We start from the raw sequence: 15,201 nt of genomic DNA, 5'->3' as shown, positions 1-15,201 counted from the left end.
TGTGTATTTTATTTAAGACATCTAAAAACATTCTTTTGAGTAAGGGGTCTATAGTTTTACCAGACTAATTATTTGCCACCATTTATTGAGCCGTGGGCTATGTAGCAGGTGCTGTGCTAAGCCCTTCACATTGTGTCCAGTCCCTGAATACTCACAATGACCCTTGGTGTACCAGTTATCTATTGCCATGTGACAAGTCATCCCAGAATCTAGCAGCTTAAAACAACAAACACAAATTATCTCATGGTGTCTGTGAGTCAGGAATCTGGGAGTGGCTCTTCTGAGCTCCTGGCCCAGGGTCTCCCGAAGTTGCAGTCAAGGTGTCAGCTGGGGCTGCAGTCACCTGAGGCTTCACTGGGGCTCAGTCCCATGGCTGGGCCTTGCCACATGAGCCTCTGTCCGTAGGATGTTACAGTGTCCTCACAGCATGATAACTGGCCTTGCCCACAGCAGATGATCAGAGAGTGAGGCCAAGAAGGAAGCCGCAGTGTCTTTTACAACCTAATCTTGGAAGTGGCACCATCACTCTGCCACATTCTATTGGTCACACAGACCAGTCCTCCTACAACATGGGAGAGTCTGCGCAGGAGTGTGAAGGCCAGGAAGTGGGGATCATCGAGGGCCATCTTGGAGGCTGCCTGTCACACTTGGTGTTCCCATTTTACAGATGAATAAACTGAGGCACAGAGAGGTGAGGTAACTTACCTGAGGTCACCCAGCTCTAAGTGGCAGAGCCAGGATTCAAGTCCAGCCCCTACTTCTGCTTCCCATGCCTCTGCCCACCCCTGCAGGCCTCCATCCAGCTGGCTGGGAAACTTCCTGGAAAGTTCTCCTGCTTCTCTCTGCCTCAGACCACCCCCTGCTTAGTGGTAACTCAGCAGCCCTTGCTGTGACATTCTGGGGCCTCAAGGATGGGGCGGTTTGGAATCTGCCTGAATATTCAGGTTGTTTAGCTTCATTACAATCGGAATACATTGCCCTCCTCAAGCCCCTCCTGTGATTACTTTTTGACAGCCCTCGAAGCAGCTCAGAGAGGGTATGAAAGGCGCTGTTCACCTTCCCATCCCGGTCTCTGGGAAGCAGGCTTTGACAGATGATGATGAGCTGGGTCCCAGGGGCTGCAGCATTGCTTCTGTGCACATCTGTCTGGCTCCCCCTCCAAACCCAAGCCCACTCCTCTCCCCCCAAGCAGGCCAGCCTCCCCCAGCAGCTGGCACCCTGCCCCATCCCCACTTAGAACTCATCCCTGCAGGGGATGGAGGCCACTCAGCCCTGTCTAAGGGAGAAGCCGTGGGTGGGGGAAGGGACACTTTGCTTTGGCAGCATCTCTAAAAGAGGTGCCAGCTTCACCCCAAGCAGCAGCGAGCAGCGCCGGAATTTTGTGGTGGAATTGTTTGACATTGCCTGTTGGTTTATTTTCCCTTTGAAATGAAAATTACAGAAATTGAAAACGAGCACTGTCTGCTCTTATGTGGAGAAACCCCCTTTGCCTTCTCAGGGGCATGTTTGGAAGGCTCTGTTATCTCTGGGGTATAATCATTTCCAGAAGAAACCAAAAAAAGAGAAAGTTCGGCAACTAGGATGTTTAATGATGACAGTCAAGAAGGGGTGGGCGGGGGACAGAGCCGGGGCACAAGGTTAGAGCACTGGATCTTTCTGTCAGGGGTCTCCTATCCCATCTCTCCCCTAGAAAGCTGGCACATGCCCTGTCCTGGCACAGGCCTTATGGATTCTGTCAAAAGTTGGTAGGTGGTGGTACCATCCACCCCACAGACCCCAGGGCCCTGCACCCTCCCCATGCACCCTCACACACACAGTCACATACATACGGACACACACAAAGACATGCAAATACAAGCACACAGAGGCATACCACACAAGCAGACACCCATGCAATGAAACACACGCAGTCCTGGGCAACTTAGTGAGACTCTCTCTCTACAGAAAATTTAAAATTAGCCAGGGGTGGTGGTGCACACTTGTAGTCCCAGCTACTGGAAAGGCTGAGGTGGAGGGATCGCTTGAGCCTGAGAGGTCAAGGCTGCAGTGAGCTATGATTGCGCCAGTGCACTCCAGCCTGAGTGACAGAGTGAGACCCTGTCTCTTAAAAAAAAAAAAAGAAACATACACACATGCAGACACACACAGAAATACACAGTTACAGACACACACACACAGACATACACACATGCAAACGCAGACATAGGCAGAAATACAAAGATACACACAGGCAGGCCCGCAGACACAGCCCACCAGCCCTCAGAGCTTCCCTGCAAAGGGCGCTGATTGTGGCTTCAAGGGCTTTGGGGCGAGGGGTGTCGGGGCTGCTGCTGAAGGCCGCAGACACACAGTGGAGGGGCTGTGAGCACACCACCATCTTTCACTGTTTCCCCAGCAGAAGGGAAGGGGATGCTCTCCTTCATGCCCTTTCGTGAATACACCAGACATTCCTGAAATGCTGGAGGAGGTGAAGTTTTCAGATCTTTGTTGAACGGGCAGCTGAGCCCATGGGAAGATGCTGACATCCTCCCTTGTGGAGCCTGGCTTGACACAGGCGACTGGCAAGCTGGCGTTGCCCCCAAGCTCCACCCGGCTTTGCTGCCTTCTGGCCTCAGTGTCCTTCTCCAAAAGCTCTGTCTCAGAGCTGGGGCTGCAGGAATCGTCATCCTCTGAACAAACCCACCCCTCCCTGTTCTCAAGGGCTGACATCAGCCTGACTTCTCTTGGATTCAGGGATGATTGCTGAAAATTGCATCCTGGAATCCAGGCCCTTGGGCCTGCGGGACCAATTTTCCCACATGTTGGGCTGTGTGGGACAGAGAACATCTCTGTCCATCTGCTGCCCCCAGCAGCCTCCTTTCAGTTCCTTGGTGGGACAGATCTGAGAGGGGAGCTGAGCTCGTTCCTGGGAACGTTCTACATGGCAGTCAGGCCCTGAGACGGCAGAGCCAGCCCGCAGAGGAGCCTGGCCGTTCTGTAATGAAAGGAACGTGGGCCCTGATGGATTTAGTGGCGGGAGGCTGCAGATCAGCCAGGGGCTCAGAAAACCGAGTCCAGGGGAGCCTTGGAGACAGTGACTCACCTCCCGCCTTACATAGCAACGGTGTCCACAACTGCCAAGCTACCCCAGCGGCAGCGTCACAATGTCTGCCCTGGACGATCACGATATTTGAGACGCTGCTGAAGTCCCAACGAGCCAGGTCGGAGGGAGACATGTCTGTGTCCCTCTGACCAGGCTCGTTTTTCCTCCTCTTCTTTGCGGGAGCTCCTTGCCCCCGGAACACCCACTGTGAAAAGCGGTGGAAACTCAACCTTTACTTCAGCCTTGACTGAGAAGGGGAGCCAGATTTGCAGGGAACCTGGCCTTCAAGAACCGTCAGACCCAGGGCGAGGAAGCCCACTTTTTGTGAGGCCTTAAACAGTGCTTCCTGTCAGTGGTGCACCCCACCCAGGAGACCCCCACATGCTGCAGTTTTCAGTAGCTCAGATCCGGGGGCCCGGCATAAACCGAGGTGACAAGGAGGTGCTTTTGGTTTGCTCACAGTGATTCCTCTGGTTTTGGTTTAATCTTCCATTGACTAACCAGGAAGCAGAGAGGGTCAGAGAAGTTTGGGGACCTGCCCGCTGTCTCACAGAGTGAGTGACAGACCCAGTGTACCTGACTTCTGCCGTGGAGTCACCTGTGATTACTAATGACAAAGGGGGGATACACCAGTGATAACCTCTCGCGAGCAGTCATCACGCACTGGCCATGGTTAGAAGGGCTCCCCTTACAGCCTCTCCCTCAGTGCTCACAGCCATCCTGGGAACTGGCACTGTCTATATTCTCCTTGGGTAGGAAGTGAGGGAACTGATGCCTTGGGAGGGAACTAACTGGCCAAAGACAGAACTGGGGTTCAAACCCCAGCAGCTGGTATGGGCCACCACTGCTGTGATATCGTCATAGATACCTGCCTGGGGTCCCTCCCTCCCTCATGTCACAGGTGCTCAGACAGAACTTTGCCCCACACACTCCTGCTGCAAGATTAAGCAGCATGCCAGGCGCAGTGGTTCATGCTTGTAATGCCAAAACTTTGGGAGGCCGAGGAGGGTGGATCACCTGAGGTCAGGAGTTAAAGACCAGCCTGGCCAACATGGCAAAACCCATCTCTGCTAAAACTACAAGAATTAGCCAGGTGTGGTGGCACATGCCTGAAGTGCCAGCTACTAAAGAGGCTGCGGCAGGAGAATCACTTGAACTCAGGAGGCGAAGGCTGCAGTGAGCTGAGATTCCACCACTGCACTCCAGCCTGGACGACAGCGAGACTCCATTTCAAAAAAAAAAAACAGGCCGGGCGCGGTGGCTCACGCCTATAATCCCAGCACTTTGGGAGGCCAAGACAGTCAGATCACGAGGTCAGGAGATGAGACCATCCTGGCTAACACAGTGAAACCCCATTTCTACTAAAAATACAAAAACATTAGTCAGGCGTGGTGGCAGGCGCCTGTAGTCCCAGCTACTTGGGAGGCTGAGGCGGGAGAATCGCTTGAACCAGGAGGTAGAGGTTGCAGTGAGCTGAGATCGCGCCACTGCACTCCAGCCTGAGCGACAGAGCGAGACTCCGTCTCAAAAAGTAAGAGAATGTGGCGTGTCCCAAATGTACACATTCAGGTGCCTTCCTCACAATTCTGGCCTTACACATATAACTATAACTTATTTAATTTTTAAATCAATTTCTATTACTTCAAACTAAAATCTATTGCAAACGGATATTCTGTGGTCCTACCTTAACCACAATAACTGCCACCTGCCATTCCCCAAAGGTAACTGCCATCTACCAAAAATAGGTCCAAGGCACACAAAGCAATGTTACAGAATTCGAGTTGGGTGCTGGTTCCTGATGAAGGCTCTGAACTCGACTGTCTTCCGTTTTTTTCAAAAGGGAGATGAGCAAAGTCTAGAGAGGTGTTAAAGAAACACTAGCACCAAACTGAGACTTTGCCCTGAGAGAACCGACAAGGGACTGGCTGTCTCACTTTGTCGCTCAAGATCACTGAATGCTGTGCCTCTTAGGAGCTTCCCACATGCACACTTCACATGTGGAGAAACGCTGAAACAGGGTTTGGATAAGCCCCTGACATGCCAATGTCTCCTTTCCCACCAGGGCAGCACAGCTGGCCCTGGGCTGCAGACACAGCACAGGGTGGCTGCTGACCCGGGCGGATCTGATAGGGGCCAGGCTGGGTCCAGGCTGTCCCTGGCTTTGACTGATGCGTATGTCCTTGCCCACCAGCACGCCAAGCTACAACTATGCGCCCAACCCGGACAAACACTGGATCATGCGCTACACGGGGCCCATGAAGCCCATCCACATGGAATTCACCAACATACTCCAGCGGAAGCGCTTGCAGACCCTCATGTCGGTGGACGACTCCATGGAGACGGTAGGCGCCCACTGCATGCCTCTTGGTGGGCGTGGCTCCGAACCCCCAGCCAGGCCAGGGCCAGAACCTCCTGGCCCTTCAGGGTTTTCCTGGAGGAATGGAAATCAAAGGCAGAATGAAGAGACCGCATGCTAGACCTGGGGAGCAGCTTGGAGCGATCCAGACAAAAGCCTCTTCCTTCATGAAACATATTCTAGATCCGTGCTGCCCAGTATGGTAACCATGTATGCTAGTTATATTTTTTTCCTGCTATTTACATTTTTGAATACCTTTATTGGGATGTAATTCATATACCATACAATTCCTCCCATTAAAGTGTGCAATTCTGTGGTTTTAATACACCCAGAGTTGTATAACCATCACCACATCCATGTGAGGACATTTTTCTTACCCCAGAGAGAAACCTCACAGCCCTTAGTCACTACCCACTAAATCTCCCTCACCCCCAGCCCCAGACAACTGATGATCTCTTTTCTGTCTCTATAGATTTGGTGTTCTGCACATTTCCTATAAATGGAAGCGTACACGCTGAGGCCTCTGTGCCCAGTGCCTTTCTTTCACTTAGCGCCATGTGTTCCAGCTTCACCCCTGGTATCCCATGAATCCGTCCCCCTCATTCCCTGTTATTGCTGAATAGTACCCCGTTGTATGGGTATTGTCACATTTTATTTCGCCATGGCTATTTAAACTGAATACAGTAACATTATAAAGTCAGTTCTTCTGTCACACAAGCCTCATTTCACGTGCTCAGTAGGTTCGTGCATCTGGAGGCCACCGTATCGGACAGTGCAGACATTTACACGGCCACCAATGCAGAAAGTTCTGCCACACGGCGCCCTTCCAGATGGCAATGTCCTGCCACAGGCTGCAGCCCAAGTTTCACTCATTTCATTCATTCACCCGATAGCATTTATTGAGTGCCAGTGTACGTGAAATACAGCAAGCAGGGAACAAAATGACAAAAGTTTCTGCCCTAATGGAGGCAGCATGGCATGCCAAGGCAGGGACACAGACGATCCACAGATAAGCAAAAGAGATGGAGGCCGAGAAGGGCTGCGAAGAACCGTGGAGGAGAGGGCGGGCCAGGGAGTGACGGGAGGCAGGAAGGTGCAGTGACAAAGGGGACAGCCCCTGGGAACGTTAAGCGAAGACCTGAAGCAGGGGAAGGATGGGAACTGAGATCTCAAGCCCCTGCCACCCCAGGTCGGAGACAGGTCAGGCACCCGGTCCCCACTGCCCCTTGCCTCCTCGCCTGTGTTGCAGATTTACAACATGCTGGTTGAGACGGGCGAGCTGGACAACACGTACATCGTGTACACCGCCGACCACGGCTACCACATCGGCCAGTTTGGCCTGGTCAAAGGGAAATCCATGCCGTACGAGTTTGACATCAGGGTCCCGTTCTATGTGAGGGGCCCCAACGTGGAAGCTGGCTCTCTGTAAGTATGGCATCCCCCAGGGATCCAGGGGGCCCCTGGGCCCAGCTCAGGGCTGCAACCGTGCAGCCCAAACCACACCCTGGGTGGCACACAGTTCTGACAGATGAACCCCAGGGCCAACGGAAAGCAATTATGTCATGCATTTCATACCCCTCTGCTGGGGAAGGAGAGGCCAGGGCCGTGAGCACCTGTGGAAGCAGATTGATTGTGGTGTGGCTGTATGCCAGGAAATCCAGGGAGCTGGGCTGTATACGTGTGTGCGCGCACACACGCGTCACCAGCAGGTGGGAACGGCGCTTGGATTTCTGTTCCGGGCTGTATACGTGTGTGCGCGCACGCGCGCGTCACCAGCAGGTGGGAACGGCGCTTGGATTTCTGTTCTGGGCTGGGCGGCCATTGGGCCTGGAGGTTGTCAGGGAGGAATCCCGGACCTCAGCACAGGCAGCTGGTTGTCAGCCGGCATCAGCTGAGCCAGCTCCGGGCAGCAGCACAAAGGGAAATGCTTTTCCCCGCCCATCCTTCCTGGAGGACCACGTGGGCCGCAGCCCTCAGCCAGCAATTCTCCTTGGGTTAACCTTTGAGATGACACGTTCTGGCAGCGAACATGCTGCGTCTGGGGCAGGGGAGCGGACAGGCCGCTGTTCATGGCAGCAGCTTCCTTGGATCGGCTGGGATATTATGGAGACTGGCTCAAATGGGGTTTTTGAAAAGCAGATGTGTTGCTATTAAGACTCTCATTTGGTCTGACTTCTGCCCATGCCCAGATGTGGGAACACACACCCAGCACTCACACAGGGCTGGCTGCAGAATTCCTTCAGAAGAGGCAGACAGTGCAGTGTGGAATTCCAGACTGACATGTTCCCACTGCCTTGGACATTTTGCGAGAATTCCAGGAGGCAGGCTGCATGAGTTCAAGGCCAGAGAAAGTGATGACTGTCTGTTGACCTTATCAGATCATGCCCGTCTTTGGCTCTCAGCACCACCCCCCCCGGAATAAGAGCTGTAATAACGAAAGCCCACGCGTATGGAGTGTCTACTCTTCAGGGCCTGGTCTAAGAACTACATAATGATTCACTGCAGGCCGGGCCCTGTGGCTCACGCCTGTAATCCTAGCACTTTGGGAGGCCCAGGTGGGCGGATCATTTGAGGTCAAGAGTTCGAGACCAGCCTGGCCAACTTGGTGAAACCCTACCTCTACTAAAAATACAAAAATTAGCTGGACATGGTGGCATACACCTGTAATCCCAGCACCCAGGAGGCTGAGGCAGGAGAATTGCTTGAACCCGGGAGGCGGAGGTTGCAGTGAGCCGAGATCATGCCACTGCACTCCAGGCTGGGCGACAGTGAGACTCCATCTCAAAAAAAATTAATAATAATTCATTGCAGCATCACAACAGCCCTGTGACGTGGATGCACATAGTGGCCCCGTTTTACACCCAAGGCCACTGAGGCACAGAGAGGTTAAGTTGCCTGAGGTGACAGAGCAAGTAAGGGAAGGGGCTGGGGCTTGAAGCCAGGCAGTGTCTATTCCCATGTGCCACACCTGTCAGAAACCTCAAACCATCCCTGAGAACAGAAAGCATCTGACCCACTGAGGGCTCTACAAACACTGACACTGGGGGTTTGGTCAGCCTTGGCATCTGTGATCTGACTCATAGGACCCAAAACCCCATCCCACATGGTCAAGAAAAAGAGAGTGCTCATGTCAGGTTTGGGACCAAAGACACACAGTATCTGTCAGCCAGGACTCCTTTGGTTGCAAGCAGAAACGACCTTTGAACCAGATAAAGCATATAAGATAAAAAAGAACGCAGTAACTATAGTTGCTGAAAAATCCATGCACAGCTCCAGCCTCAGGCATGGCTGGATCCAGCAGTCTTACAATGCCACTGGGAAGCTCTTATTTCTTAACTCTCAATCCCGCTTCCACTGAATTGGCTTCATTCTCAGGCGGGTTTTTCTCCTTATGGCAGAGTCAGCAGCTCCAGATTTTCAGCCATCCTGTTTAGGAAACCAAACTGCTTTGAACAGAAGACCTGAGGCTGACTCCCACTGGCCTGACTGAGGTCACGTGTCCTTCCCTGAACCAATCACTGTAGCCAGAGGTGACAGAAACTGTTGAGTGACCAGGCTGAGTGCATTGGGCAGTGGGCTCTGAATGGGGTCAGGTAGTTCCTACAGAATGAGAAGCTGCGACAGAGCAAGGCATGGGTGCTGGCCAGGAAAAGTGACCGCTGTCCTCCTTCCCCTGAGCCTGGGGGAGCAGGACCACTGGACAAGCTCAGCCCCGTCGGCTGCTGGCTGCTAGGTTGGGCAGAGTGCCCGTCGCTCAGCAGTCTTCCCAGCTCCCTCGCCTCTGGATTCAGTTGTAGCAGCTCACACTTCGAGCCCCCCATGACACAGCTTTAGCCCATCTTCCCCAGCTGCACACATGCTTGGCAGCCTGCCCGATGTTCACAGGGCACTGGAATGGGGAGAAATGGGGGGTTAAAGATGTCAGAAACCCCAGGACCCAGGCCCTGCCCCGGTCCCCAGGGGACTAGCAGGGAAGGCACTCAGGCGCTCTGACGGGTCTGTCCACCATTCAACAGGTCCTGGGGCCTGTGCTGTGCACACCCCTCAAGTCCCTTACCCTACACTGGGAATGTCAGCCAGAAACAGGAGCCAGGAGAGGTGGCTCATGCCTGTAATCCAGCATTTTGGGAGGCCGAGGTGGACGTATCACCCGAGGTCAGGAGCTCGAGAGTAGCCTGGCCAACATGGTGAAACCCCGCCTCTACTAAAAGTACAAAAATTATGGGTGTGGTGGCACATGCCTGTAATCCCAGCTATTCGGGAGGCTGAGGTATGAGAATCGCTTGAACCCGGGAGGTACAGGTTGCAGTGAGCCGAGATCGTGCCACCACACTGCAGCCTGGGTGACAGAGCAAGACACCTCTCAAAAAAAAAAAAAAAAGAAACAGGAGCCGGGAAAGGTGGCAGATGTATGGAACTCACTTAGCCAGTATTTACTGAGTAGCTACTGTGTGTTCTAAGGGTGTAAGTCCTGGAGATACAGAAGTGACCACCTGAGCCAGCCTTCCTGCAGCTTAGAGTCTACCTGGGCAATAGACAATAAGCCAGAGAAATAAGTAAGATATATAGCATATGAGACGGTGATGGGTCTTCAGGAGAAAGATAAAGCAGGGAGGGCAGGGAGGGGCGCAATTCCAAATAGGGTCCTCAGGAGGGCCTTGTGTTGGGTATCTGTGCTGCAGAACAAACTGCCACAAACTCAGCAGCTTAAGTCAACACATGTACAAACTCACGGTGTCTGAGGGTCAGAAGCCGGGACCCAGCCCTGCAGGGTCGTCTGCTTAGGCTGAAATCAAGGTGCCGGCCAGGGCTGCGGTCTCATCCAGAGGCGTGACTGGGGAGCACCCGCGTCCCTGCTCACGGGGCAGGTCAAATGCAAGCAGAGGACTTGAACCCATGCAGTCTGCCTCCCAAACTGCTCACCGTCCAGCTGCTGATTTAGAGGGGCTTGCTTCTTCAAAGTCAGCAAGGGGAGAAAGAGAGACCGGAGCAAGACCACTAGCAGGATAGAGTTGACTATCTCATAACACAACCACGGGAGTGACAGCCCATCACCTTCACGTCCCACTGGTTGGCAGCAGGTCCGGTTTGGTCCCCCAGGGACAGGGATCCCGGGGATCACTGAGGCCTGTCACGGGCCTCCTTGGTAATAGAGCAGAGAACTAAAGGGGTGAGGGACGGTGGCCCCTGATCTCCAGGGAAAGGACATTCCAGGCAGAGGGGACAGTAAAGAAGAAGGCCCTAAGGCTGGACTGTGCCTGGGCTGTCAAGGAACAGCAAGGAGCCAGTGTTTGCCCCAGAGATCCAGGGGAAGGGCTCGGGAAGGGCCAGGATTTGGGCTGGCTGTAAAGGCAGGTCGCCTTCACTCAGGAAGTAGGGACAGGGTGGGGCTGTCAGCTCACCGCATGGCATGTCTGAGACGCAGAAGCTAAGTGGGGGGCGAGCGCAGAGTGGGGATTTGGCTGAATCTGGGCCGCAGAGGGGAGCTGCTGAGGTTGAGGTGCCAGACTGCAGCTTCCATACCTGCAGATGTCAGCCCCCCACAAACTGCTGCCCACCTACCACCGCCCACCCCTCGAGCGAGGCTGAGGCACCACCACCCGAGTGGCTGAGTCCCCGATCTCCTGCCTCCCCCAGGAATCCCCACATCGTCCTCAACATTGACCTGGCCCCCACCATCCTGGACATTGCAGGCCTGGACATACCCGCGGATATGGACGGGAAATCCATCCTCAAGCTGCTGGACACGGAGCGGCCGGTGAATCGGTGAGGAAGGAGCAGGGCAGGTGCGGGGGGCTGGGACATTGGGCTCCTGACCTGCAGGAACTCAGAGCAAAACCCTGTGGGTCTAGAACATGGGGTCTCCAAGGGTTGGGAGCTGGGGTTCTCAGGTCCCCCCAACCGCTTAGCTGCTGTGGGAGAGAAGCATTCCCCTCTCTGAGATTCTGTCTTCCTATCTGGAATGTGGCCAAGGTGACCAGTTGGGGACCTTCTCTGAACTAAAATTACACAAAGCTTGAAATGGTAGCAGCAGTGATCGTAGGAGTTGGTGCTAACTGCATGGCGATTGTGTGTGAGGCCCTGTTCTAAGTACTGTGCAGGGGATTCTAGGAGTTTGATTCTCACAGTAACCCAGCGAGGTGACGTTATCATCATCCCCATTTTGCCAGTTTGGAATCTGAATCCCAAAGCGATTGAGTGACTTGTCAGAGGTATCCCAGCAAGTCTGGATGTAGCTCTGGGAATTCAGATGCTGACTTACCACACCCCATAACTTTAATGCTGGAGGGTGTGATGGGAACATATTCCAGGTGTCAGAGTAGGAACCGTGAGGGTGAGCAAGTCAGACAGGTGGGAGGTGGGCTGAGTCAGGGCGGGGAGGCTGGTGTGGCCACAGTGACATCTGGTGGCCAGCACTCTAATAGCCACCAGGTTCCTGGCCTCCAGGTGCTACTTCAACTCCTGGCTTGCACCTCCAGCAGCGGAGCCCTTCCTCTGTGGTCTCCCAGAGGCTCCAGCCAGGCGAGCACTGTGTGCCCACATCTGGCTGCCCTCTAGGGGGACCGTGTCCATTGAGGCTCCTCCCCTGACTGTGAGGCCAGGCGAGCTGTAATGGTATAAAATGGACATGTTTGGGGACACTGGCCTGGGAGTCAGGACACCTGGGGGACAGGGGACAGGGTGGAGGCTTCTCCTTTCAGCTTCAGAGTCCCCATCTAGGAAATGGAAATGACCAGGTGGCACCGGATGAAACCCACAAATTACATACATGCAACTGCAAAGCACCAAAGAAGAAAATACCCCCACAACCCAATGCAATGAACCCTACATCAAGACAACCACTGCGCCTGACGCTGAGCTCAAGACAGAGCTCAAGACACTGAACCACTGCGCCTGACGCTGAGCTCAAGACCCTGAACCACTGCGCCTGACGCTGAGCTGGAGACAGAGCTCAAGACGCCAAACCACTGCGCCTGACGCTGAGCTCGAGACAGAGCTCTTCCAGCTCCGGGAGTTGTTGGGCTTCCTGCAGGGGCGTGAGATGTGCGCGCGCACACACAGTTACTTGGGTGGGACTTACAGTGACTTTGACCTGGGTCATTTCTGCCCTGTGTGCCTCCAGACCCGAGTCTCTGGGGAAGGGGTGGCTCAACTCAGGAGGGTGAGCAAGGCTCTCCAGTGCCCGGCTGGGCGCACTCGCCACAATTGCTGCCCAGGCTGACTGTAAACCAAGGCTGACTCCTGGTGCCGTCCCTGCTCCTGGGGAAATAGGGGGTCGTGGGAAGCCCTCACGTTGTTGAGAAGCAGGATCCGTGCTTTTTTCCAGGTTTCACTTGAAAAAGAAGATGAGGGTCTGGCGGGACTCTTTCCTGGTGGAGAGAGGGTGAGTGCCGGGTCCTGGCAGGGACACCCCTGCCCACCTCCCTCCCTCCGCCCAGGGCAGCAGGGAGAATCGGGCTATGATGGTGCCAACAGTGGCTCTGAAGTTGTGTCCAAAGGCCTCTAAACACAGAGCCCATTCACTGCTCCTATAGACGACACAGAATTGGGGTCTGAGGTCGCGCATACCCTTTTGGCATGTTTTGTCCAGCCTCTACAATGTCTTCAATTTATTTAAGTTATTGCCAACTCATGCGATTTGGGAAGTTTCTTATAAAATGCCAATCTTAAGTTTCCTAAACATCAGGAGACCCGGGCAGGGTGGCCCTGCGTCCTCCACTGTGAGGATAAGCCAAAGCCGAGGGGGCACCCCTCTAGGTGGGCACACGTGCCTCCGGGGCTCCTCCAGAGCTGAGAGGCCGGCCCCGCGGCTCCTCCTCTCTGCCCCACAGCAAACTGCTACACAAGAGAGACAATGACAAGGTGGACGCCCAGGAGGAGAACTTTCTGCCCAAGTACCAGCGTGTGAAGGACCTGTGTCAGCGCGCTGAGTACCAGACGGCGTGTGAGCAGCTGGGACAGGTAAGAAGGCTCCCTTCCCTCCCGACCGCTCCCCCTCCTGACTGCAGCCAGCCCTGACCTGTGGGGCCCTGAGAGCCGCTGAGCCAGCAGGGCCAGGGCCTCCCAACGGGTAGCCCTTTGCTGTCGTGTGATGCCCAAGATGCAGTTTGGTGATGCAGGATGATGCTCATGATAAGTGATTGATTTCTCAGCAGCCTTTGGACCCTGACCGTGTCAGAGGCCAAGTGTCCCATGAGTATGCTGTGTGCCCTTAGCACCTCTCTAGCCCTTGCCAACCCCTCTTGCACTGAGGCCCCCGCAGGAGTTAAATTAGTTTATTTTCACCGTGTTCGCTTTGACAGTATTGTCTTTGTGACTGGTTTTCCTTTTACAGGAGTAATAAGACGTGGCTTTTAAAAATAAATATATGTAAGTTTTTAAAAAGTGAATTGGTTGCAAGAGAAATATTAAGGCAATTATGGCCAGGAACAGTCAGTGGCTCATGCCTGTGGTCCCAGCTACTCCAGAGCTGAGGCGGGAGGATGGCTTGAGCCCACATGTTGGAGGCTGCAGTGAGCTGTGATTGCGCCACTGCACTCCAGCTTGGGTGACAGAATAAGACCCTGTCCCTAAAAACATAAGAAAAAAGAAAATAATCTGGGAAGTATTCAGAGGTAGCAGAAACTGACATGCTGGGAAAGCCTAAATGAGGCTTTTCTGAGGCTGGAAGGCCAGGGCAGGCTTGGAGAAGGAGGGTCAGGGGAGGGGCAACCCCAGCCAGGCAGGGTGGAGAGGGCAGTGGAGATGGTGAAGCTCTGCCTTGGCTGGCCCCAAGGGGTGCCGGAGGTGTGTCTCTGTCTTGCCCGTCAAAGACTGGGACTTTGAGCTGGGGCTGGAGTTGCGTGCCTGTTCACCAGTGAGAAAAAGCAAAACCAGGGCCCTGGTGTTGAAGGCCAAGGCCGGAGGTGGATGGGTTTCTGATGGACTGCGTTTGAATGACTCCATCTTATCAATGTACATAGAATTAGTACAGGCTCATACAGGCCTGACTGTGCCTCCTCACCCAGTGTGTGTAAACCACAGACCCCACTTAGTCACGGAATTAACCCGTATCTGCCAGCAGGCAGGAGCTGTGGATTTCATCCCTCCGTTGTACAGCATGAACGCGTACCTCTGCTTGCCAGGCGCTGTCCTGGCGCAGGGCTACAGCCTTGAATATGCTCAACAGAAACTCCTGCCCTCCCAGAGCTGACGTTCTGGAGAGAGTTCAGCCTTGACTTTGTACCGAGCTCCCAGAAGGGGTTCTGATGTTAGTTCTGGGCTAAAAGAAATGAAATGAGGAGGCCAGGAAGCCTTTGCCCCCACCGCCCCCCGGCCAGGGAACGCTGTCAAGTCCCCCGCTGGTTCTTTCTGCATGTCTCCCCTGACCCAGATCAGCGCTTGGGCAGCCAAAATGACCTCTTTGCTGGGGCCAAGAAAGAGGAGGTATCAGCATTTTCCAAACATCAGAGCGCACCACTGAAACCAAAGGAAGACAGTGTGAGGGCGTGGTTTGGGCCACATAGCCTAGGCCAGCTGGGAGGCAGCAGCCCATGTGCCCAGACCCAGCCCCGGGGCTGTGGGGATCCCAGGCCCAGACCTCTGCCCACCATCCCAGGCAACGGCCCTGCTCACAAGCCCGCACTCCCCGAGTGCCGTTGCCACGTCTCTGCTTGTGCTGTGCTTCTGGAACGCCCTGCCCAGTGTAGAAGCTGTACCCTGTGGCCCGAGGACGCCTCTTAGGGGGCCTCACGCCCAGCCATAGCATAGCCTTGGGTACCTT

General features: G+C 54.4%; 1 protein-coding gene across 21 annotated transcripts in view; it reads left to right on the top strand.

Annotated features, from left to right (window-relative positions):
* Positions 1 to 15,201, top strand: part of SULF2 (sulfatase 2) — a 131,395-nt gene that overhangs the window by 98,138 nt on the left and 18,056 nt on the right. For all 21 annotated transcript variants that reach the window (XM_028828493.2, XM_028828488.2, XM_028828491.2 and 18 more), the window contains 5 exons: positions 5,274 to 5,424; positions 6,688 to 6,863; positions 11,076 to 11,204; positions 12,766 to 12,822; positions 13,271 to 13,400. In XM_028828493.2, the coding sequence (XP_028684326.1) occupies positions 5,274 to 5,424; positions 6,688 to 6,863; positions 11,076 to 11,204; positions 12,766 to 12,822; positions 13,271 to 13,400 (643 nt within the window). The remainder of the gene's footprint in view (positions 1 to 5,273; positions 5,425 to 6,687; positions 6,864 to 11,075; positions 11,205 to 12,765; positions 12,823 to 13,270; positions 13,401 to 15,201) is intronic.

Source organism: Macaca mulatta, chromosome 10 (genome assembly GCF_049350105.2).
Source record: "Macaca mulatta isolate MMU2019108-1 chromosome 10, T2T-MMU8v2.0, whole genome shotgun sequence".
Lineage (NCBI taxonomy): Eukaryota > Metazoa > Chordata > Mammalia > Primates > Cercopithecidae > Macaca > Macaca mulatta.
This window is presented reverse-complemented; position numbering and strand designations above follow the sequence as displayed.